Source organism: Mauremys mutica, chromosome 9 (assembly GCF_020497125.1).
Source record: "Mauremys mutica isolate MM-2020 ecotype Southern chromosome 9, ASM2049712v1, whole genome shotgun sequence".
NCBI classification, from domain to species: domain Eukaryota; kingdom Metazoa; phylum Chordata; order Testudines; family Geoemydidae; genus Mauremys; species Mauremys mutica.
In genome coordinates this window covers 2,597,526-2,624,105 of record NC_059080.1, presented here as the reverse complement: position 1 = coordinate 2,624,105, position 26,580 = coordinate 2,597,526, and the positions used below count along the sequence as shown (strand labels likewise).

Sequence of the window (26,580 nt, the reverse complement as noted above, 5' to 3'; positions counted from 1 at the left end):
TCTGTATGCAAAGTATCTGCCTGTATTGCACTTACAATATAAACACCCATTGACCTTAAGTGGGAGTTGGACAGGGCCCTAAGGCATTTAGCTTAAACACCTGCTTTTCCCACCTGAAATAGAATCTCGGACCTCTACAAATCACAGGACAGGCCAAAGTTTGTCTATCCCGCCTCTGCATTCAGCCAAGTGATTCACCAGAGATTTGTCAGGTAAAGCCAGTCACGTGTTCTGTGAAGGCGCTGCCAAGGCACCCATGGAATGTAACCTTGTAGTGAATAGATTAGAGTCCTTTATTCTTAGTCTTTGTTTGGGATAAACTAGTTTTAATCCAGGTAAAAAAGGGGAGGCCACTTTAAAATAAATAGGCATTGAGCATCATTTAATGTGGGAGGGTTTCTAATTGGAGTGCAGCTTTGTGAAGTACAGATAAGTGTAACCTTCAACATTTACACCAGAAACAGCCATTAACAACGAACAGAATCGGCTCTGTCAGGGGTTCTCAAACTTCACTGCACCGCAACCCCCTTCTGAGAACAAAAGTTATTACACGACCCCAGGAGGGGGGACTGAAGCCCCCACCCACTGCCTTGGGCGGGGTGTGGGTAGGGGGGAATCAAAGCCAAAGCCCAAGGGCTTCAGCCCCAGACAAGGGGCCTGTAATCTGAGCCCCGCCACCCGGGCCTGAAACTCTCGGGCTTTGGCTTCAGCCCTGGGCTCCAGCAAGACTAAGCCAGCCCTGGCAACCCCATTAGAAAGGCTGATACCATCTTAACTTTCATTCAAATCTGACTCCCAACTTCTCCAGCAGCTCCGGGGTGTTTGGCTCTGAGATTGGGGCTCGAGTGGGTCTGACACCCGCCGCGGGGGCTCACAATCCTGCTCTCCTCAAGCACGGAGCTTGGGGACCGCACACCGCAGAGAAAGGCAGCACTCACCGCCTCCGTTCTTGTACGTGAGGTAGGGGAACCGCCAGATGCTGCCCAGCCCCACCGCGTAGCCCAACATGGACAGCAGATAGTCCGTCTTGCTGGACCAGTGCCCGCGCTCCGAGTGCTCCTCGCTCTGCCCCGCGGGGGCATCTTTCCCCTGCGACAGGGTGAAGTCCTGGGGGAGCAGAGAGGGGGGGTCACCGCGGGCCCGGCTGGGAGCGTCTCTGCTGCTCCCAGCAACTGGGCCAAGAGCCCGCGGCAACTGACCCGAAATGTGGAGCCGAAGGGAGAGAGACGGAGCCGAGACCCCGGTGCTGCCGGTGTTTCGGGAGGACACCCAGCTGCACTGGGTGCCTCAGGGCTCGTGTCCGAGGGGCCTGAGCGCCCCCCACCCATCCCGGCTGCACCTGCCCGGGGCCCCGAGCGCCCCCCTGACCCCGGTTGCACCTGCCCAGGGCCCCGAGCGCCCTCCCGACCCCGGCTGCACCTGCCCAGGGGTCCCGAGCGCCCCCCCTGGCTGCACCTGCCCAGGGGTCCCGAGTGCCCCCCCCCGGCTGCACCTGCCCAGGGGTCCCGATCGCCCCCCCCGCTGCACCTGCCCAGGGGTCCCGAGCGCCCCCCCCGCTGCACCTGCCCAGGGGTCCCGAGCGCCCCCCCCCGCTGCACCTGCCCCGGGGTCCCTATCGCGGCCCCCGGTGCCCCTGCCCCGGGGCCCCGAGCGCCCCCCCCGCTGCCCCGGCCCCGAGCGCCCCCCCCCGCTGCACCTGCCCCGGGGTCCCGTGGGCCCCCCCCCGCTGCCCCTGCCCCGAGCGCCCCCCCCCCGCTGCACCTGCCCAGGGGTCCCGAGCGCCCCCCCCCGCTGCACCTGCCCGGCGCCCCGAGCCCCCCCCCCGCCGCTCCTGCCCCGAGCGCCCCCCCCCGCTGCACCTGCCCGGGGTTACGAGCCCCGCCCCCGGCTGCACCTGCCCAGGGGTCCCGAGCGCCCCCCCCCGGCTGCACCTGCCCGGGGCCCCCGAGCGCCCCCCCACCGATGCATCTGTCCGGGGGTCCCGAGCCCCCCCCCGGCGGCACCTGCCCGGCTCGCACCTTCCTTCTCCCGCAGCAGAGGCGGGCGGGCGGCGCGAGTGTCCCCATGAGCCCGGCTCCGAGCGCTCCCCGGCCCGAGTGAGCGGCGGCCGCGGGGCCGGGCCCTTTATCCGCCCCCCGCCCCCGTGGGCTGCCCGGCCGTGACGAGCGCGGCGGGACCGGGGCTGCCCCGGGTGGGGCGCGGCGGGTTGGGCACCTCCCAGGCGGGCTCCCCGCGGCAGGGCGGGGCCGGGGCTGCGGCAGGGAAATCACCTGCCAGCCTCCTCCCCCGCCTCCTCCCACCTGCCGCCCCCCCGCACATCCACCCCCCGCATCCTCCCACCTGCCGCCCCCCCGCACATCCACCCCCCGCCTCCTCCCACCTGCCGCCCCCCCGCACATCCACCCCCCGCATCCTCCCACCTGCCGCCCCCCCGCACATCCACCCCCCGCATCCTCCCACCTGCCGCCCCCCGCCGCATCCTCCCCGCGCCTCCTCCCACCTGCCAGCCCCCCCCCGCCCCAGCATCCTCCCACGTGCCGCCCCCCGCCGCATCTTCCCACCTGCCGCCTCCCCGCACATCCACCCCCCGCCTCCTCCCACCTGCCGCCCGCCCGCACACCCACCCCCCCGCATCCTCCCACCTGCCGCCCCCACCGCCCCCGCATCCTCCCACCTGCCGCCTCCCCGCACATCCACCCCCCGCATCCTCCCACCTGCCGCCCCCCCCGCATCCTCCCACCTGCCGCCCCCCGCACATCCACCCCCCGCATCCTCCCACCTGCCGCCCCCCGCACATCCACCCCCCGCATCCTCCCACCTGCCGCCCCCGCCCCCGCATCCACCCACCTGCCGCCCCCCCGCCGCATCCACCCCCCGCCTCCTCCCACCTGCCGCCCACCCGCACATCCACCCCCCGCCTCCTCCCACCTGCCGCCCCCCCCGCACATCCACCCCCCGCCTCCTCCCACCTGCCGCCCCCCCGCACATCCACCCCCCGCCTCCTTCCACCTGCCGCCCCCCCGCACATCCACCCCCCGCATCCTCCCACCTGCCGCCTCCCCCCGCATCCTCCCACCTGCCGCCCCCCCGCCGCATCCAGCCCCCCGCATCCTCCCACCTGCCTGCCCCACTCCGCATCCAGCCCCCGGCATCCTCCCACCTGCCGCCCCCCCGCCGCATCCTCCCACCTGCCGCCCCCCCGCTCTTCCTCCCCCCGCATCCTCCCTCCTGCCGCCCCCCGCACATCCACCCCCCGCATCCTCCCACCTGCCGCCCCCCCTCAGCATCCACCCCCCGCCTCCTCCCACCTGCCGCCCCCCCGCACACCCACCCCCCCGCATCCTCCCACCTGCCGCCCCCCGCACACCCACCCCCCCGCATCCTCCCACCTGCCGTCCCCCCCGCACATCCACCCCCCGCATCCTCCCACCTGCCGCCTCCCCCCGCATCCTCCCACCTGCCGCCCCCCCGCCGCATCCAGCCTCCCGCATCCTCCCACCTGCCGCCCCCCCCCGCATCCTCCCACCTGCGGCCCCCCCGCCGCATCCTCCCACCTGCCGCCCCCCCGCCGCATCCTCCCACCTGCCGCCCCCCCGCACATCCACCCCCCGCATCCTCCCACCTGCCGCCCCCCGCACATCCCCCCCCGCATCCTCCCACCTGCCGCCCCCCGCACATCCACCCCCCGCATCCTCCCACCTGCCGCCCCCTGCACATCCACCCCCCGCATCCTCCCCCCTGCCACCCCCCCCGCACATCTACCCCCCCGCATCCTCCCACCTGCCGCCCCCCTCCGCATCCTCCCACCTGCCGCCCCCCGCACATCCACCCCCCGCATCCTCCCACCTGCCGCCCCCCCGCCGCATCCGGCCCCCCGCATCCTCCCACCTGCCGCCCCTCCGCATCCTCCCACCTGCCGCCCCCCCGCACATCCACCCCCCCGCATCCTCCCCCCTGCCGCCCCCCCGCCGCATCCTCCCACCTGCCGTCCTCCCGCACATCCACCCCCCCATCCTCCCACCTGCCGCCCCCCGGCACATTCAGCCAGCCCCCCCCAATCCAGGGCCGCCCAGAGGATTCCGGGGGCCCTGGGTCTTCGGCGGCGGGGGGCCCTTCCGTTCCGGGACCCGCCGCCAAAGTGCCCCGAAGACCCGCAGCGGGGACCCCCTGCCATCGAATTACCGCCGAAGCGGGACCCGCTGCCGAAGTGCAGCCCGGTCTTCGGCGGTAATTCGGCGGAGGGGGGGTGTCCCCGCCATGGGTCTTTGGCGGCGGGTCCCAGAGCGGAAGGACCCCCCCGCCGGCGAAGACCGGGAGCGGCAGAAGCTCCTGCGCCCGGCCCCGCACAAGAGTTTGCCGGGCCCCCCGGAGCAAGTGAGGGACCCCGCTCCAGGGGCCCCGAAAAACTCTGGTGGGGGCCCCCGTGGGGCTCGGGGCCTGAGGCAAATTGCCCCTCTTGCCCCCCCCTCTGGGCGGCCCTGCCCCAATCATCCTCCCCCCACACATCCTCCCACCTGCCAGCCCCCCCACATCCAACCAGCCCCCCCACAATCATCCTCCCCCCGACATCCTCCACACATCCTCCTACCTGCCGCCCCACCACACATCCATCCTCCCACCCACATCCTCCCACTTGCCACCCCCCGCACATGCATTTGCCCCCAGCACTAGCCTCCTGCTAGCCCCCCCACATCCTCCCACCTGCCAGCCCCCCACCCATCCTGCCAGTCCCCCCCATCCTTGTACCTGCCAGCCCCCCGCACATCCATCCAGCCCCCTTGCACATCTAGCCAACCCCCACCACATTCATTGTCCCCCCCGCACATCCTCCTACCTGCCATCCCCCCCGCACAGCCATCCTCTCCCCCACTAGTCCCCTCAGCACATCCATCTTCCCCCCACATCCTCCCACTTGCCACCCCCGCACATCCAGCCAGCCCCCCACAATCATCCTCCCCCCACACATCCTCCTACCTGCTGCCCCCCTGCACATCCAGCCAGACAGCCCCCGCAATCATCCTTCCTCCTTCCAGCCAGCCCCCACCCAATAATCCCCCCATCTACCTACCCCTCACCACACACACACATCCTCCTACCCACCTAGTGGCACCATTTCAGATGGGGGGGCAACTTTAACCATGAGTCCAGAGGCTACTTGTTTGGGGCTTTTTGAGGGGTGCATTTGTTTTTTGGAAATAACATAGGTGCTCTTGTCAGATAATTTCTAATCTCTATATAAAAAAAGGAAATGAAATAAATATTAGACCCATTCAGCTCCAGTACTAACATGTTCTGACATCTTGTGTCAATCCACTTAAGGGACACTGGTTAGGTTTAAAAAATTAATGTCTATTCTGACTTTGTTACTAACTCTGAATACAACCATTGGAACCATTGTAGCAAAATCTAGATGACTTTCTGTCACTTCTTTGCAATTCATTGAGCTTGGAATAGATCATAACATCCAACTAGGACAAGACCCTACGAGTTAATCTATACTGCACCTGCCTGGGGCTCTGGGGATGTTACTAGGAATAACAGACTAGAAACTGACCTTAAACAGGAGTGAAACTGACACTTTCAAGTCACTTTCAAGTATTGCCAACCCCCAATGTTCAAAAATCATGACTCAGGCTCACCAAAAATCATGAGATTGGCTTTAAAATCATGAGATTATGTAAAATTATAGATTTTGGGGTTCTTTTTATTTACATTCTGCTTTTTGAGCCTTTAGGGCGCACTGAGGTCACACTTTGAAGCTCTCTCCACAGCCACAAGGGCTAGAAACTTCATTTTTCTTTAAGAACGAAGGCTGAAATCATCACAGATGACTTGACTCCAGGAGCTTTAAGGAAAATAATAATTATCATGTAAAAGCAGCAAAGAATCCTGTGGCACCTTATAGACTAACAGACGTTTTGCAGCATGAGCTTTCGTGGGCGAATACCCACTTCGTCGGATGCACCCACGAAAGCTCATGCTGCAAAACGTCTGTTAGTCTATAAGGTGCCACAGGATTCTTTGCTGCTTTTACAGATCCAGACTAACACGGCTACCCCTCTGATACTTAATCATTATAATAAAAATCATGACAAAATCATCAGAGTTGGCAACACTGCATGAGTTTTACTTCTGTTTAAAGGCGAGTTACCTTCCAGAAGGGTCTTAAACACAACACTACAGTGACTACACACTACAGTGATTGAGTTGCAGGTTCCACCAAACACCAAGAAAATTCGATGAAACATCCATCCACCCTGCAGATCCATCCTCCTAACTAGCCCCCAACACATCCATCCACCCCTACACACATCCATCGTCCCACCTCGCACATCCATCCTCCTACCTACATACCTACCCCAAGCACCTCCCTACATCTATCCTCCTAACTAACTCCCACTTGCCATATCCAGCCTCCTCCTGCACATCCATCCTCCTAACTACCCCCCCAACACATCCATCCTCCTAACTACCCCCCATGCATGTATCCACCTTCCCACACATCCATCCTCCTAACTACCTCCCAACACATCGATCCACCCTGACACATCCATCCTCTCCCCATCGCACATCCATCTTCCCAACTAAGTACCTACCCCTAGACACCCCTACATCTGTCCTCCTAACTAGCCCCCCACTTGATACATCCATCCTCCCCACACACATCCATCCTCCTAACTACCCTTGACATATCCATCCACCCCCACAGTGAACACATCCATCCACCCTCCCACCCCGACACATCTATCCTACTAACTCCCCACATGACACATCCATCCTCCTAACCCCCACCCAACACACCCATCCACCCTCCCACCCTGACACATCCATCCTCCTAACTACCCCCCCAACACATCCATCCTCCTAACTACTCCCGACATATCCATACACTCCCACACTGAACACATCCATACTCCCACCTTGACACATCCATCCTCCTAACTACCCCCCAACACATCCATCCACACACACACATATCCATCCTCCCATCTACGTACCTACCCCCAGACACCTCCCTACATCTATCCTTCTAACTAACCCCCAACACATCCACCCACCTAAATACCCCTCCCACTCTCCCCCCACCCCCACACAACCATCCTCCCCCCACACATCCATCCTTCTAACTACCCCCAGCAACATATCCATCCACCCCCCTCACCCAATGCATCCCTCCACTCTCCCACCCTGACACATCCATCCTCCTAACTACCCCCACCAATGCATCCATCCTCCCCCGTGCACATCTATCCGCCTAACTAGCCCCCAACATATCCATCCACCTCCCCCTCCTGCACAACCATCCTCCTAACTACCCCTGACACATCCATCCTCCCACCTACGTACCTATCCCCAGACACCCCCTACATCTATCCTCCTAACTAACCCTCAACACATCCATCCTCCTAACTACCCCCTCAACACATCCATCCTCCTCCCCACACATTCATCCTCCTAACTACCCCCGCTCGACACATCCATCCACCCTCCCACCCAGAGCATCCATCCCCCTAACTACCCCTGACATATCCATCCACCCCCACACCCAACTACCCCCTCGACACATCCATCCACCTTCCCCCAACACATCCATCCTCCTACTCACCCTCTGAAACACCCATCCACCAACCTGCCAGCCAACCACCCCCAGAACATCTGTCTACCTGCCAGCTGGCCACCCCCGCCCACACTTGACATCTCCCCAACCACCCCAAAACATCTATCCTCCTGCCTACCCCCTGCCTCTGACACACCCATCCTCCTACCCACTTCCTGACACACACATTCACCTACATGTCAGCCAGCCACCCCACAACTGACACATCCAGCCACTCCCCCACATCCATCCATCCTCCTAACTATCTCCCCGTCCTGGCAACACATCCACCTAACCTGCTGGCCTGCTGCCCCTGCTCTTTGTGCTCCCAACCCATAGACCATTGTCATATGGCGCCCACAGTGGTAAAGTCCAAGCACCCCACAAAAATTCATGATCTAACCACCCAGCACCCCGGCAAGACAGGGGAATATGTTATCCTCATTTTACAGATGGGGAATGGAGACACAGAGAGACCAAGGGCCAGTTTTCCAAGGTGTTTAGGCACCCAAAGATGCTGAGAGGCACCTGGTGAGAGATTCAAAAGCTCCTAGGTGCCAAATTGCTATTGGGTTCAGTGGACGTTTGGTTCCTAGGGGCATCTGAAAATCTCACCAGGCGCCTAACTGCACTTTTCCCCTCCACGGCCTGAAGGGACCTGCCAAGTCACGGGGTGTCTATGGCACTGCCTGGAATTGACCTCAGGAACTGAAGACTAGATGATTTGCATGTGGGGTGGGGTCTGATCCACTCTCTGGTGAACGGTGCCAGCCTGACACCCAGTCTGTGATCAACGTAACAGCCGACACGCCTGCCAGCTCCACCGCTGTGGATGGTCTGGGGATATCTGAACTATGCAATCCCAGCCTGTGCCCTTAATCACACCACCAGCCCATCACTTGCCATGTGTGCACGTTCCCTGATTTCCATGAATGGCACTGACCTCCTTGACATCCTCCCACACTACTGCACAGTGGGCGAAGCTTCAGAGCGGTAGCCGTGTTAGTCTCTATCAGAAAAAACAACGAGGAGTCCTTGTGGCACCGTAGAGACTAACACATTTACTTGGGCATAAGCTGCAGACTCAGCAGGAGGCTGAATGACATTATTGCAGAGGCTGGGAACCTCCAGGAGCCACTCCCTGGTGAGTGCATTCCAGGGGGAGCTGACTGCAGGGAGGCAGTTGGGTGTTCCGGGCTTGCCGTCCGTGCTCCGGGAGTGACCACCCCTCTGCTCAGCCCGCTCACACGGATCCTAGCAATGCTGTGTGGGGAGGTACACAAGGCAATGCTTGGCAAGGCTGTAATGGCCATCGCTGAGTCCCAATTAACTGCGGTTCTAAGAGATGCTCTGTACTTTTCATGAGTTCGTGGCCATTCTCTGTCCTTGAGTGGTAGGAGGTGCCTGAGTGTAATGGTCTGGAATAGAGCCAGAGCCTTCACCACCTACTTGAAACCAACCTGACACTTCCCGGGCAACCCATGGAGAGTAACACAGGGTGGGTGTAATGTAAACCCAGTTACTCCACCCTGTGAGCAACTATTGCATTCTGGGCCAGCTGCAAGCAGCAGGGAAGCACATCTGGAAGAGCTGGCAGGAGGGGATGATTCCGAGGGTCTGTCTACACTGCAGTTAGACCCCCAGGGCTGGCCCATGCCAGCTGACTCGGGCTCGCAGTACTTGGTCTGTTTCATTGCTGTGTAGACGTCTGGACTTGGGCTGGAGCCTGGGCTCTAGGACCCCGCAAAGTGGGAGGGTCCCAGCGCTCAGGTAACAGCCTGAGCCTGAGCATCTACATTGCAAGTTCACAATAGAAGTTCACAAAACTTTTGATTCAGAAAGTTCAGAAGAACTGTCAAAACATGTCATTTCAGTGTCAAAACATGTCATTTCTCTCAGACGGTGCGTCAAAACTAGAAGGTTGGAATGGAATGAAATGAATTGAGAAAGTCGAAATGAAATACTCCCTTTCAATTTTGAATCTTTATGACACATTCCAGCAAAACATGTAGCTTAAGATGAAATGGCATTTTCCAGTGGAAAACTGCTCCATCAACCTTTTTTTTTTACCAGCTCTATTGTACATTGTAGTAAGATGAGGTCCTGAAATATAAGTCCTTGTATCTGAGGCCTGGTATGAGGCCTAAGGCCTGAGCTAAAGTAATGGTCAAGACTTTTCTGATATAACACAAAGTGAAGCTGTGAGCCAGAGGCAGGCCCTGCTCACAGATTCTGGCATGAAGAGGGCTGATGCTGCAAACACACACATACCTAAAGGTACTGGGCACAAGAGATGTAAACACGTGCCAGGATGGTACCAGAACACTCCAACATGAGCACATTTCCGCTCAGATAACAGGAACATGCTGACTCATCCTAAAGACAGAGTTAAAAGGATAATATGATGGATAGAGTTGTTTTGCTTGAACCCACATGGACAAGGTAATAGATGGCACCTTAACATGTAGAGGGGTTGTACCTCAATGCATCAAGAGTGATGTGTAAGTTGTTTGTACCTGTGTATAAAAATGGATCTCTGAGGGGTTGACTTTGTCTGGCCTAGGGGGCAGTGGTAAGTCCTGCCACTGACTGAGCCAGTCCATTGTCAGGAGGCACATATGTACTAGCAGAACTGTAGACATCTGATCTGGGGAGCTGGAGACTGTGTTTTTTCGTTTCGCAATAAACCTGGCCAGGTGCCTTCGTACCTTATCGGAGTCTATGGTCATTGGGGTTCTCTCGGGGTCTGCTGTGCCAATGACCTGCGCAGAGTCGGGACAGCACACAGGGAGAACACGTGCACGCAGCTGACTGTTAACATCGAACAATGACAGCATTATCTGCAATATAGTTTTCTAAGCAGCAGTGTTGACTTAATCCCAGGTACTAGTTCTCCAGTGAGATCTTTATTCATTGGAACACTCTCTGAGGCGATGCTTACACTAGGAGCACCAGTTCTTATCAAGCTAGCATGAGTATAAACAGGAGTATAGCCACAGTAGCCTGACATCTTCCTTAGGCATTAGACACAGACGCTGGTCCCTGGTCTTCCCTCAGGTATCTCAGAGTTGGTCCTGTATAACTGAGGGAGAACTGGCTCCATTACTTTCAGAAACTGGATGAAATAGCTCTGGTCTAACTGTCCAACATACAAAAATCTCGACCTAAAGAGTCTTTCTCAGGGTTTTCTATGAATAAAAACACTTTTTGCTTTCTGAAACTTACAACATTTTACTAACCACTTTTAAAGAATTGAAATAAACTTTAAAAAAAGCCTCAAGCCTCTTCTTCCTAACCTTGTATTTATATAAGCCACATGTATCTTCAACCTGTTTTTCTTTGAGCAATTGAAATGTGCAACTAGGGAGCATATCATTAACCCAACATAACAAGTTCCACTAATACAAGGGAGGAGTTAAAATTGCATGAAAAATACAAACCGGGAGTGTATACTTATCAAAACCTAAGCTCTGGGGCAACGCACACAATTCATAATATAATAAGTAGCTTAATGGGAGGGGAATTTTTTCAGAGCTGTGAATAATGGGAACCAGGGAATCATTCTTCATAGAAATATAACAGAGAGTATGAATATTCAGCAATATAATGGCTGGAGTGTCAGTTATTGAGAGTGCCCAGATGAGTCCCACAGCCCTTGCTAACAGTGACATATTTCAATTATTAGCAAATTCTTCCCCATTGAATCAGTCTCTTATGTCATTTTCCTCAGTAACATTTGGGTGCTGCTGCATATGGAAACCACCCATATCCCCATTAGTTACATGAAAACTGTTTTGAAAAGAAGGCAGAAAAGGACGCGCGGGAGGAGCAATAGACGTGAGCTATCTCAGTTTTAGTAAGGCTTTCGATACGGCCTCACATGACCTCATGAGCAAACTAGGGAAATACAATCTAGACAAACTATAAGATGGATGCACAACTGATTGAAAAGTCATATTCAGAGAGTGGTTATCAATGGTTCACAGTCAAGCTGGAAGGGCATTGAATGGGGTTCCGCAGGGGTTGGTCCTGGGTCTGGTTTTATCCAATAGCTTCATAAATGATTTGGATAATGGCATGGAGAGCACACTTCTAAAATGTGCAGACAATACCAAGCTGGGAGGGGTTGCAAGTGCTTTGGAGGACAGGATTCAAAATGATTTGAGAAACTAGAGAAATGATCTGAAGTAAATAGGAAGAAATTCAATAAGGACAAATGCAAAGTGCTCCACTGAGGAAGGAACAATCAGTTGCACACACACAAAATGGGAAATGACTGTCTAGGAATAAGTACTGTGGAAAAGGATCTGGGGGCTGTGAGTGGATCACAAGCTAAATATGAGTCAACGATGTAACTCTGTTGCAAAAAAAGCAAACATCATTCTGGGGCGTATTAGCAGGAGTGTTGTAAGCAAGACATGAGTAGAAATTCTTCCGCTCTATTCGTCACTGATAAGGCCTCAAGTGGAGTATTGTGTCCAGTTCCAGGCAACACACTTCGGGAAAAATGTGGACAAATTGTAAAAAGTCCGGAGGAAAGCAACAAAAATGACTAGAGGTCTAGAAAACCTGACCTAGGAAGAAAGATTTAAAAAATTAGGTTTGCTTAGTCTGGAGAAGAGAAGACTGAGAGGGCACATGATAACAGTCTTCAAGTACTTAAAAGGTTGTTAGAAAGAGAATGGTGATAAATAGTTCTTCTTATCTATGAGGACGGGACAAGAACTAATGGGCTTAAATTGTAGCAAGGGAGGTTTAGGTTAGACATTAGGAAAATCTTCGTATCAGGGTGGTTAAGCACTGGAACAAACTACCTGGGGAGGTTGTGGAATCTCTGTCTTTTGAGAGGTTTAAGAGCAGGTTAGACAAACACCTGTCAGGGATGGTCTAGATGATACTTAGTCCTGCCTCAGTGCAGGGGACTGGACTAGATGACCTGCTGAGGTCTCTTCCAGTCCTACATGTCTATGAAAAGAGAAGGGCTGTCTATCACATAGCATGTGTTTCAGCTGATCTGACATACTAAAACCCCCTCATTACATGATCTTACAGGGCATTATATTTATCCTTGTTCTCCACCAGCAGCCTGACCACCAGGCTGTAACCAATAACCTATATTGCCTCGGCTAGTGTGTATGCTTTTCTCTTGTGTAACTGACAGTAACTTCTTCTGTCCACTCTTCTCTTTGTGTGACACCTGCTCCCGTCTGGGAGCAATGCCTTACGAAGTATTCCCATCCCAGCCAACGGCACTGCTCGTCTCCGCAAGAGTTGACCAAGGTGAGTAAGGGTTGCACAATCTAGCTCTTCAATAAAATAAAATTTGGAACTAAAATGCCAGAGGCAGGAATCAGCCATTAATACCCACTGCACGGTACAATATTGTAGTCTTAAAATGTAAAATATTGCAAACTATAATCATGGCTGTTAAATGGTTAACACAACATGCCCCAAAATTGGCAAATATTGTCGGGAAGATATTATGTTGTTAAGTATCAGAGGGGTAGCCATGTTAGTCTGGATCTGTAAAAGTGGCAAAGAGTCCTGTGGCACCTTATAGACTAACAGACGTATTGGAGCATAAGCTTTCGTGGGTGAATACCCACTTCATCAGATGAATGTGCTTATTGTGTTGTTAGTAGCTTTTGTTACGCAATGTTCTGTGCAGAGCCAGTGGAGAGGAAGCTGTTTGAGAAGCAGGAGAGATTTGCTCAATGCCTTGGTCTCTGATTTGAGTCAGTGCTCAAGCTGGAGTTACTCACGGGGAACCGGTGCTGGGCTGAAATTCTGGAGAGAAGAGATTACCCTCCATGCTGTTTGCCCCGCACTGGGCTGGTGTATGTGTGTAAAGAAAACAAGTGACACTTAGAAAATACCCGACTTCACATCACTGATATCTCCTCCACTGGAAAGCCAACCTGCAAGGGTTATCTGCTCAGCAGAGGGGTCACACTAGTACCAGAAATGGACACTAGTGTCAGAAGAAAAGACAACACTATCGTGTGACTATTTCCAGCAAGGGGTTAATTTTGATTGTCTGACATTTCTCTTTTATATGCCTAAGTGCTTCCAATTAGCTGGCTGTATCCCACACACAAAATTGTTTTTGCTGGCTAAGTTGCCATTTTTGTGTCCGACCAAACTTGTTAAACTAGTATTATGAACAAATAGAGGGTGAAAAAGAAAACTGATCTTGGTATAAAGATAGTGGGACTGATTAACGAATGAAGGACAGCGCCAGGTTTGCCTTTGCGTTAGAATGTCATTTTGGACTCAGGGACTTGTTCATGTTGCACACCATGAACTGATTGAAACAAAGACATTTGCACATTTGCAATCTTACTGGGAATCACAAGGAGGGTGACTTCATTCCTGGACAGATATTTGCTCATTGAAGGCTAGAGGAATAGTGATGGCAACAATCTCATCAGAACTTGGCTATGTTTGTCTTGTTGGTTTTTTAGTAATTTGCAGGGACATCCAGTCTGTAACTCCTGAGATGTTTGCATTCAGGTTTCAGTTCTAGACCACCTCCATTCAACACCTAGGTAACATGTTACTCAAACCAGGACTAGGTAACATAGCTGGGAGCTTGAATATTTGAAGAGCATTATTCAAATGAGCAGCGCTGCCTGATCTATTCATTGTGCATTCATTACACTGATCACTTAAGAATTCCCAATAACACTCTGAGGTTGGATAGGTTGCTATCTGAGATCAGGCCCAGTATTATTAGACTTACTGTTCAGTTGGGAACCCCGACATGCACGGTTGCAACACTCGCACTTAGAAAAAGCTTCTCAATCTGCAATACTTTATTAACACAGTCAGCAAGATCACAAACAATCCAACCCAACAAGGTAGGTAGGGACAATACAAGCAACTAAACAGCCATATACTCACACCATCCCTTGCAAAAGGACCCAAAGTGTCAGTCACCCTCATCATCCTCACCATCATCATCTTCCTTATTGTCAATCCCCATGGGCATCATCCTGGCATCTGCCAAGGCACGCGGGCCGGAAAACAGCTTTTATGATATGTAATATTGACGCTCACTATGTCTCTGCCTATTCAATAGGCCTTTTTCTTATCTGTATTTCCTCAAGCTAATGTTGGGGACCTTTCTCCCATAGGTTTCTAGTCCTTCTGTCTCAGGTTCATTAGCATACGTCCATTAGTTACCATGGCGATCTTGTGGTCAGGCATCTACTGATGTTCCTAATTTTAAAGTACTGTACCTCAAAGTGATATCAACTGACATTTTGTGGTTACGTCAACAATTTAGTCATCACAACACTCTAACTGGGATATCTTATGAGCTAGAGTTATTTCTGGTTAGCTGCTTATGCTAAGTCTTCTTTGGCCTGGTTTAGCTAACCTATTGTTGCACAGGCCTAAGGCTCTTTGCTTTACGGGCTTAATTTACACCTGTGCCTTATCTAGCAAATACCTATGCACATAGGCTATAGTACTGACCTCTATTTTAGTCTTTTTTGCTTAACAAGACAACAGACTGGTAGCACAAGAATACAAATGTCATATCATATACCAAACAAGATGGGCAAACACTCAGGCATAGAAAGAACATAAAAGGGACAATGGCAGGAGATGGCAAACATTACTAATTCCCCACAGTTGCTCCATAACATGGACCATGACCAGCATGAGACTTGGACTCCACCCATGACTGCCAACAACCTGCTCTGCTGGATGGAATATCAGGAGTTCTGAGCTGCAAATTCATCAAGATTGTAAAGAGATTCAGGAAGTCTTGGTGGAATGGATACCTGCAGAAGGGTTTGTTCCTGTCAGCAGGAGCTCAGTGGGGTGGAATCACTGAGATGGTGAGAAGAACTAAAGCAGTACAGACACAAGAGAGAAGAGGAGGACATGCCTCGGAGACAATCTGCGGATTAAGTTTACATGGAGGCTCCAAAAAGGAGTGAGGACGATGTGTGTATTGTACAAACTCCTCATACACATCAAGTTGTAGTCAGTGGTTTGAAAAGCCCCTCATCCTGTCAGGGTGATGAAGGGAGGATGGCAGCGATTTCCCTACACCCCCCCTGAATTTCCCCATCATCGCCCCCTCCCCGCCCCCCAGTTTTGTGAACTAGTTACATGCCAATTTAGTGACTGTTTGGAAATTTGAATTGAAATTGAAACATTAATACACACTTTAAAAGCATACACAGTGTATGATAAAATACGTGTATCTATAAAAGTATAATAGATTTGAAAAGTATGAACATAGACTAACTTCCTTATACAGCTGTTGTTTTTGTATGACACTGTCAGTGCATTCATTTCGGTGATGTTGGCCAACCTAATAATTTCAAATGATAATTTGTAAGCAAAGTCTAAATGAGCTCTCTTTGACAGCCAGTGATGAGCTGGGGGCTGGGAGGGAAGGCTTCAGGACCAGATTGTATTTACATTCACACCTAATCTACCTAGGGATCCAGCAAACAGAGCTGTGTTACCCAAGTGATAGATTTTGGCTGGGGTTGGGTTACAAATCCCTTGAATGTGGGTTGGGGGAGGGGGAAATGAAATGTTGTTGTTCTTATTGTATGAGTAAAGGGCAGTAGAACTGTACTTAGCCTGTGCTGATTGAGGGCATCAAGAGAGAGGTTGGGGACCTGTCCCTCTCCTCTGTTTAAAGACAGAGCTGATTAGGCCCCATAGATAGTCTTTTGTTCTTTTAAGTGACCACTGCAGCTGAAATCACTGCTAATCAGGTCTAAGTGCTTAGCTCTGCTGTGGGACAGTATTTCTATGGAAGAGACAGCCCAGACTGCACTAGCAGCGAGGTTCCCCCACTGAGAGCTCACCTGAAATCACTGAGAGCTGGTGGAGTTGCAGAGGTCACAGTGGCAGGTGGCAGCAGAAGGTGACTGCGCAGGGCCATTGGCAACAGAGCGGTGGAGTGAACAGTGGCACAACGAACAGCCGTGGCCACAGTGAACAGTGAGCAGCTGGAGGAACAAGCAAGGTGCCCTCTTGGCCCCCACTTGGGAGGTGTTCTCATGTGAAAGAACCTCGGAACTCTGAGTCTCCATTGACCAAAGACAACACCGGTGAGTGGGTTGCAGTGGAGGGAAAAGTGAGGGGCATGTTAAATAAACCTTTGTTTGTTGGACTATATTTTAGTGACTTTGCTCCAGAATGCTAGATTTGTGACTGGGAATGGAAACTTTTATAAATACGTTTCCTAGTAGGCCAAGATTTTTAAAATGCAGTATTTGCCAAGGTTGTTATCTCACATCGTTGCTATCTTGAGAGGTCATTATGTTGGGGAGTTTCTGTACTAAACATTTTTATTATTATAATTAATTTTTACATAAGAATGGTCATACTGGGTCAGACCAATGGTCCATATAACTCAGTATCCTGTCTTCCGACAGTGGTCAAGGCCAGGTGCTTCAGAGGGAATGAACAGAACAGGGAATCATCAAGTGATCCATCCCCTGTTGCCCATTCTCAGCTTCTGGCAAACAGGCTAGGGACACTCAGAGCATGGTGTTGCATCCTTCCCCATCCTGGCTAATAGCCACTGATGGGCCTATTCTCCAGGAATATATCCAGTTCTTTTTTTAATCCTGTTATAGTTTTGGTCTTCAGAACATCCCCTGGCAAAGAGTTCCACAGGTTGACTTTATGTTGTGTGAAGAAGTACCTTTTTTTTTAAACCTGCTGCCTATTAATTTCATTGGGTGACTGCTAGTTCTTGTGTTATGTGAAGGATTAAATAACATTTCCTTATTCACTTTCTTCACACCAGTCACGATTTTATAGACCTCTATCATATCCCCCCCCTTAGTTGTCTCTTTTCTAAGCTGAAAATTCCCAGTCATTTTAATCTCTCTTCCTGTTTCATACCCCTAATCATTGTAGTTGCCCATCTCTGTACCTTTTCCAATTTCAATACATTTTTATGGGATGGGGTGACCAGATCTGACACAATATTCAAGGTGTGCACGTACCATGGATTTATATAGAGGCAATATGATATTTTGTCTCATTATCTATCCCTTTCTTAATGATTCCCAACATTCTGTTCACTTTTTTGACTGCCGCTGCACATTGAGTGGATGTTTTCAGAGAACTATCCACAATGACTCCAAGATCTCTTTCTTGAGTGTTAACAGGTAATTCAGACTCCATCATTTTGTTTGTATAGTTGAGATTGTTTTCCAATGAGCATTACTTTGCATTTATCAACATTGACTTTCATTTGCCATTTTGTTGCTCAGTCACCCAGTTTTGTGAGATCCCTTTGTAACTCTTCGCAGTCTGCCTGGGACTTAACTATCTTGAATAGTTTTGTATCATCTGCAAATTTTGCCACCTCACTGTTTGCCCATTTTTCCAGATCATTTATGAATATGTCGAACAGTACTGGTCCCAGTACCGACCTCTCAGGGATACCACTATTTATCTCTCACCATTCTGAAAATGGATAATTTATTCCTACCCTTTGTTTCCCATCTTTTAACTAGTTACTGATCCACGAGAGGACTTCCCTCTTATCCCATGATGGCTTACTTTTCAAAAGTCAATTTAAATTAAATATATATTTTTTTTAAATTATATTTTTTTAGAAATCTAGACCTGTTATGTGTTTTGGTGTAACTTGTATTATCCTTATGTTAAATGAGCATTATCCTAACAAAACATTTACTTTATTCATCTCTCTTTTATATGTTGCAGGTCAAAGTGAAAATTAAAAGACAAATAACAATACAATACAACAATTTTTCCACTCAACGGCCTCAAAAACTAACCAAGGTGAAGAACACATCAAGAACCAAGAATACATCGACATGTAATCTGAAGGTTCAAGTGGTGTATCTACATCCGACCAGCCCGAAGCACAAATACAGCTACCTACTGAAGAAACAGTGTCTCCAAAACCTAAAGGCAGTTCCCGATGTTTGTTGGTCAAAGTGTTCCCATTTATTGAAGTTACAAAAGATGGCTATTGGTGTTCCTCTTGCAAAAAAGCTTACAAAGAAGGAAAGCTTCCCAATGCTATAAATGGTAAAAGTGGAGGAGCCTGGTTTGTCAAACCGATCAGCAAGCCAATGATGACAAACTACATGAAAAGACTGAAAAACACCAGGCCTCTGGAGTGTATCAACATGCAGAAAGCCTTATAAGCCCACTTTTAAAGCCAATTTTAGAAGTACTTAATGAGGCTGTTAAGAATGCTGGAGACATAACACAGTTCATGTGAACATACATGGCTGTGGCATCCTACTTTCTATTTAAGCAAGAGATACCGCACACTACAAACTGGAGGCCAAACTTAAGTGCATTGTCATAGAATCATAGAATCTCAGGGTTGGAAGAGACCTCAGGAGGTCATCTAGTCCAACCCTCTGCTCAAAGCAGGACCAAACCCAACTAAATCATCCCAGCCAGGGCTTTGTCAAGCCTGACCTTAAAAACCTCTAAGGAAGGAGATTCCACCACCTCCCTAGGTCACCCATTCCAGTGCTTCACCACCCTACTAGTGAAAAAGTTTTTCCTAATGTCCAACCTAAACCTCCCCCTCTGCAACTTGAGACCATTACTCCTTGTTCTGTCATCTTCTACCACTGAGAACAGTCTAGATCCATCCTCTTTGGAACCCCCTTTCAGGTAGTTGAAAGCAGCTATCAAATCCCCCCTCATTCTTCTCTTCTGCAGACTAAACAATCTCAGTTCCCTCAGCCTCTCCTCATAAGTCATGTGCTCCAGCCCCCTAATCATTTTTGTTGCCCTCCGCTGGACTCTCTCCAATTTATCCACATCCTTCTTGTAGTGTGGGGCCCAAAACTGGACACAGTACTCCAAATGAGGCCTCACCAGTGCTGAATAGAGGGGAATGATCACATCCCTTGATCTGCTGGAAATGCCCCTACTTATACAACCCAAAATGCCATTAGCCTTCTTGGCAACAAGGGCACACTGTCGACTCATATTCAGCTTTTCGTCCACCATAACCCCTAGGTCCTTTTCTGCAGAACTGCTGCCCAGCCATTCGGTCCCTAGTCTGTAGCAGTGCATGGGATTCTGCCGTCCTAAGTGCAGGACTCTGCACTTGTCCTTGTTGAACCTCATCATATTTCTTTTGGCCCAATCCTCTAATTTGTCTAGGTCCCTCTGTATCCTAGCCCTACCCTCCAGCGTATCAACCACTCCTCCCAGTTTAGTGTCATCTGCAAACTTGCTAAGGGTGCAGTCCACACCATCCTCCAGATCGTTAATGAAGATATTGAATAAAACCAGCCCCAGGACCGATCCTTGGGGCACTCCACTTGATACCGGCTGCCAACTAGACATGGAACCATTGATCACTACCCGTTGAGCCCGACCATCTAGCCAGTTTTCTATCCACCTTACCGTCCATTCATCCAGCCCATACTACTTTAACTTGCTGGCAAGAATACTGTGGGAGACTGTATCAAAAGCTTTGCTAAAGTCCAGAAATAGCACATCCACTGCTTTCCCCTCATCCACAGAGCCGGTTATCTCCTCATAGAAGGCAATTAGGTTAGTCAGGCATGACTTGCCCTTGTTGAATCCATGCTGACTGTTCCTGATCACTTTCCCCTCCTTTAAGTGGTTCAGAATTGATTCCTTGAGGACCTGTTCCATGATTTTTCCAGGGACTGAGGTGAGACTGACTGGCCTGTAGTTCCCTGGATCTTCCTTCTTCCCTTTTTTAAAGATGGGCATTACATTAGCTTTTTTCCAGTCATCCGGGACCTCCCCCGATAAATTAAAATAAAGAAAAAAAAATTCAAATGGCCCCCTCAAGGATTGAACTCACACCCCCGGGTTTATCAAGCCAGTGCTCACACCACTGAGCTATCCCTCCCTCCTCACTTGTTGAGCCTCAAGTTGAGTACTGGTTTTTAACAAGACCAGCAATGCTCACTATCTTTCTGCAAGAAACTCAACTGACTGGCTAGAAGCATGCGGTGCAACAGTGAAAGACTCAACAGTTGAAAAAATGGAGAACTCTCTCACCACATTCAAAAAATTTGCATACATGGCTGATGAATGCACCAATGCAAATGGGCATCAAGTATTAAGTCATGGTGTATGTTATCTTGATGTCAGGGGTAGGCCAGTAGATGCATTTTCTAAATGTTCAAGTTATAGAAGACACATCGACTGCATCTGTGACAACCACATCTTAGAAAAGTTAAATACTTGTCAGCTGGACCCCAAACAGATGGCTGCTTGTGCATCTGATGGAGCTGCAAACTTCTCTGGAAGACATGGTGGAGTACAAGCTTTGCTCAGAGAAAAGTGTAACCCTAATTTCTCCTATGCGCACTGCAGAGGCCATCTACTCTAACTAGCACTAGTACAAGCTGCAGACTCTTCAAAAGACATTTTAAAAGCTATACATTTAATGTCTTCATTATATTCTTTTTTCAGTAATAGTCCAAAAAGACTGAATGTCTTAGAAAATATAGAAGATACACTGGGACTGAAGTTCAAATTAGTCCAACCTGGGAAAACCTGCTGGCTTTCTCATGAGTGATCCTTGGCTGTTGTCTTAAAATTACTCCAGCCGTTATTACTGGCTTTGGAAAGTATCAACCAAGATGGGATGGATCGAAGTAGGGAGGCTGGTGGATTACTTTTGCTACTACGTTCAGAGAAGACTATTGCCATTCTCTTTCTCTCGTAAGTCTACTGTTGAAACCACTTGGGTCATTAAACAATGCCATCCAGGCATCTGCTAGAACAGCAGTAGATCTTTGTCCAGCAATAGAAGCTACATTTGTATCAATCAGAGCTATCCACTGAAAAAGTACTGGATGAAGCAAAGACTTCAGTCAAGAAGTTGACTAATGAAGGCATTTATATTGAATCCTTATGTGAAGAAGACAAGAAGTGTTTGTTAAGACAACTGAAAAAGTACACAGACTTGATTCTTAAAAATCTACAACAGCAACTTCTAGAGTCTACTCAACCTCTACGTAGCTTTTACAGATCCCTGTCCTATAAAACACCAACAGTTGAGCAGAGTGAGGCACTACCAGCAATGGGGCTGCCATGTGCTCAGGATAGAATAGAGAATCTGAACACAGAGTGGAATATCATACGACCAATGAATGAAGATTTGACTTCAACTTCTTTTTTATCATCACTAGTGGCTTGACCTGATCTTTGTGTTTTGTTTCCTGGGATGAAAGAAGTCGGAATTCATCTCTTGCTACTCCCAGTCACAACAGCTACAGTTGAGCATTCTTCTTCATCATTGAATAGAATTTTGTGTTCTGAAAGAAGTCGCCTTCCGCTTGATCATGCGAATGAACTAATGAGCATATCAACTGAAGGAATGGAAGTACCAGACACACAAGAAGCTACCAAAGATGAACGCATTGCATTCATGAAGTTCATTAACAGAGTTGTGAAAAATTATAACAAGAAACTGAGAAGGATGTAGACGTAGTGCTTCATAGGAGGCTGGAGTAGCCAACTTCAATTTGTGTGATGATTTTAGAACACAAGTTAAATCTAATAAAATAGTCATGAAACATTTTTCAGTTTTTACTATGGTACCATGAAGCCCACCTTCACCCTCATGGTCTCACTCCTCATTGGCCCTGACGCCCCCTGTAAATTCGAAACCTCCCTCCCCCATTTCAATTCCTGGGGGAACCACTGGAGGCTGGAAAGTTTAATGTTTTGACATTGCCGATGTATTAAGGTAAATTCTTTTGAGTAATCGCTAAGGGTGATTTCCCATTAGAAAGAAAATGAGGTAAACTGGATTTCAGAAAAACTGAGTTACATGCAGGCTCCCTTCCTTGTTCTTGTCTATGGCTCGTTCATGGTGAGAAGGGAATGAGGTTCAGTTGGTGAAGCTGTGATTACTTTGCCTTTCAGAGCTCAAAGTTACGTAAATCCACATTTCTCAGGTTTCCCTGGGCTGAGATTTTAATAGAGTTTCTGGAGGTTTCTGTGGTCCTATCGTTTTCCTGGAATCTGGTCTCTCTTGATATAAACCTGAGCCATGGGTTAGGCTTTCAGTCCATTCTGTGTATGCTGCAGATGCTGGTTTGTTTTTCACTAAGAAACAGAATTCTTAAAAATGAAATTAATTGTGCGTGGATGTTATTTGTCCTCTTGTTGTTTTTTTTGTTTGTTTTTTTCAAGACGATGTGCAAAGGCAAACGTTAACCCAAGTTTCAGTGTTAATGAGAGACGCCAGGGAGTAGGATAATGACATTCTAGAAGGACCAGAATGGTTCTAGAGGGAGCAGAATATTCTAGAAGCTTGTGGAATGGCATTTCAGCCAAAGGACGTTACTGCCACATTGGGTTAGAAAAGTGAAAAGAAGGCGCTTGTTCCTTCATTAATGGGTGAGTCATCTCCGCTTACACGGCAGTGAGATCACCCATGGTCTCGGCTCTGCCTTCTATCCTGTTTGTGGGTCGTGGACAGTTAGGCACAAAGCTCAGATATGCTGGTTAGGGACAGAGCAGTGACCTCTATGTTATGGCCTTGCTCCCACATAGAGCAGGCATGGAGTATTACTCGTAGTTCACAAGCAGTTCCTGAATGCCCAGGAGGACTAAAGCTCCTTCACCAGCCTCAGAGCAGCCCCAGAGCCCTGTTCTGCTGAACTTCCCCGGAGTGTAAACCAGCCTGTCAGTGCAGAATACCAGCCCTCAGCCCAGCCTGCTGGGAACTGCTGTTAGTGTGGCCTGTGAGCAAGACCTGCCAAACCCAGGGTTCAGTCCCTCTATTGCTCCCAGACATTGGAAGCTCTACACACAGGGTCCCTTCCTCAACTGCTGCCCCATTCACACAGCTACAAGACCTTAAAGCTCTGCCCCTGGGACCGCTCACTGCAATCCCCAGGGGAACCCTGTCAATGCAAAAGTCCTTCTCTCTCCCAGGGTCAAGCTGCAGGCTCCTTCGCCCCGAGACTGCTCGCTGCAGTCCTCAGGGGGACCCCGTTACTCCAACAGTCCTTCTTGCTGGTCACACACTCCCAGGGGTTAAGCATAGCTCCTTAGCCCCCTAAACTGCCCCTCTCTGAGCCTTCAGCATGCCTAGTCCTCGTCAATCACCTTCATTTTACTGCTCCCCAGTCACTTACTGCAAGAAGCGCCATTCACGGGGTGCAGTACATCCCACCACTGCCACCAGTTGTCACGGAGTCCCCGGGCGATGCTCTGGAACTGCTCCCTGCAAAGCCAGGTGAAGTCTCCTCTCCCAGGTGGTGGAGGGGCAGGAAAACCCAAAGAGGCTACTTCTCTGAATGGCTGCAGCAGCCCTCCACAGTCCCAACAGAGCCCTGCCATGCGGGAGAACTAGATGATCCATGCCACAGCCAGGCTTCCAGCCTTGCTCCACCCCCAGCTGCAAAAGTTGCCATTTCTCATGTCCTAGCAGCCAGTGTAGAACTGGGCTCTGGCCAAATAGGGGGATGCACTCCCTAAATCCATCCCCCTCTTTGTGCTGCCGTGCCGCACTGGTTCCACTGTGGTGGCAGGCTCTGGGAAAGGGGAGATGGGGATCCCTGTGCCCAGAGAGAGAAGGGCAAGACTTGTCCGTAAATTACTAGACTGATGTGGTTTGAATGGGAAGCTGTTTGGAGCCGAGCAACTTACTCTGGGGAGGGATGACTGCAATAACCTCTTGTATCTTCTCTGTTAAGCCTTTAACATCCACTTATAATAGTTCAGCTGGATGTGTGGCGCCTGACTGTGGAAATCTCAGTGCTCCATAGGGCCCGGCTGAGTGAATGGGACCTACGCCAAAAACACGTGAACTGAAGTCCAAAATAAAACCCTACGATCGGTAACAAAAACTGAGTTATTTCAGGAGTACTTGTGGCACCTTAGAGACCAACAAATTTATTTGAGCTTAAGCTTTCATGGGCTACAGCCCACTTCATCAGATGCATGCAGTGGAAAATACAGTAGGAAGATTATATATAGATATAGATATAGAGATAGATATACCCAGAGAACATGAAACAATGGGTGTTACCATACACACTATAAGGAGAGTGATCAGTTAAGCTGATAATAGCTCACCTTAACTGATTAAAGACGCCCAGCTATTAATTTCCAAGCCCAGGATTAAAAAATTAGAACGATATCAAATGAATATGGCACATATTACATGGGTTAAAAGCTGGCTGACTGACCGATCTCAAGATGTAATTGTAAACAGGGAATCGTCGCGTGGGTGTTTTCCAGTGGGGTCCCACAGGGATAGTTCTTGGCTCTACACTATTTAGCATTTTTATTAATGACTCAGAAATAAAACAAAATCATTACAGATAAAGTTTGCAGACAACACACAAATTGAGAGAGTGGTAAATAGAGAAGAGGACAGTGTTAGGCCTGAATAAAGATGTAGCACAGAACCAGTTATGCCAACCTGACTGAAGTCAGGCTAACAGAGGTTTCTGGGTAATCCCAGAGTGGAAAGTACTGAGAAGCAGCATTGTTTTACAGAGCCCTGGAAAATGTGAGATAAGCCTGAGATAAGCCAGGGATTGCATTTTTGGCATACCATTAGCTGTGCTAAGGACAGTGTTTGAAGAACTGATAAGAAACTCTAGCATCCCACGGTTCAGATTCTAACTCTCTGGTTGAATTATAGGTTTGTTTAAAACTCCCCTGTATTTCTAACTTATGGGTGTTGTTAAGATATAATTAATAATCTAAAGTTGTAGACATAAAGTCTAGGCATGTGTGTATATTAAAAGTGTCTAGTTTTAAGTTGTTAAACAAAGGGGGGTGGGTTTTGCTCAAGTGAATGATGTATGACGTAATAAAACTGTCTATATAGGCTAATGCTAAGCTGTAAAGAGAGGCTGGTTCTCACTGGAGACGAGTAGCTCTTTACTGATGCGTGCACTTGTCAATAAAGAGTTTTTTGATCGGACCTTGCTGGTGTTGCCTGTCTCTCTGTGAACAGACAACGAACTTTGTTGTTGGGGTTAAAGTCCCCAACAACAGGTCACTGATGAGTGATCTGGATGGCTCAGTAAACTGGGTGCAAGCAAACAATATGCATTGTAATATGGCTAAATGTAAATATATACACGTAGGAGCAAAGAATGTAGGCCACACTTACACCATGGGGGACCCTTTCAGGGTAGCAGAGAAAGATCTAATATGACCCAATGGGTGGAAGTTGAAGCTAGACAGATTCAGACTGGAAATACGATGGAAATGTTGAACAGTCAGGGTAATTAACCATTGGAACAGCTTACCAAGGGTCCTGGCAGATTCTCCACCACGGACAATGTTTAAATCACGACTGGATGACGTTGTTCTAAGAGCTCTGCGTGAGGACTGATTTGGGGGCAGTTCTCTGGCCTGTGCTATATGGGGGGCGGGGCTCAGACTAGCTGAGCACAATGGTCCCTTCTGGCCTTGGAATCTCTGACTCTATATAAACAGACACCTACTTTCTTCCATTCCTGAGTCTTTGCTGCTAGCTTCCTCGTGCTGAACCAGCCTCTGATTCCACCTTCTCCCCATCTTTTACGGCTCGGGCCCCGCTGCAAACTGCCTATACCCATCTCCCTTGAGGCAGCGTCTGTGCTGATGAGCACCACGCTGACATAAATTAAGGGGGGGAGGCACCTCATGCAAATTACTCATTGTAATCCACATGAATGCCACCATTATGTAGGCCCCTCAGGAGCAGTCTCCTCATCACTGACTTCAGTAAACCTCCCCTCACCCTCTGATCCCTAAATGCTAAGCTGACTGGTGGTTTTAAGGCACATTCTATATTTGCAGATGATAGTTTTTCAACAAGATATGTTATATCCTAGCTTGAAAATATACAGTCTACTCCCTTGGTTTGGGGCAAAATCTAAGGCCTGGTCTACACTAGGACTTTAATTCGAATTTAGCAGCGTTAAATCGAATTAACCGCGCACCCGTCCACACCAGGAAGCCATTTAATTCGACATAGAGGGCTCTTTAGTTCG

The 26,580-nt window shown here is 49.9% G+C and overlaps 1 protein-coding gene across 3 annotated transcripts in view; it reads right to left on the bottom strand.

Annotated features, from left to right (window-relative positions):
- Positions 1–26,167, bottom strand: part of LOC123377771 (sodium- and chloride-dependent neutral and basic amino acid transporter B(0+)-like) — a 49,362-nt gene extending 23,195 nt beyond the window's left edge. For 2 of the 3 annotated variants that reach the window (XM_045031011.1, XM_045031009.1), the window contains exons 1-2: positions 26,050–26,167; positions 939–1,107 (exon numbers count right to left, since the gene is read on the bottom strand). In XM_045031011.1, the coding sequence (XP_044886946.1) occupies positions 939–1,107; positions 26,050–26,163 (283 nt within the window). In that variant the 5' untranslated portion in view covers positions 26,164–26,167. Of the gene's footprint in view, positions 1–938; positions 1,108–2,018; positions 2,097–26,049 lie in introns of those variants that run through there. The other variant, XM_045031010.1, reaches the window with a different exon arrangement.
- Positions 26,168–26,580: the final 413 nt, after the last annotated feature.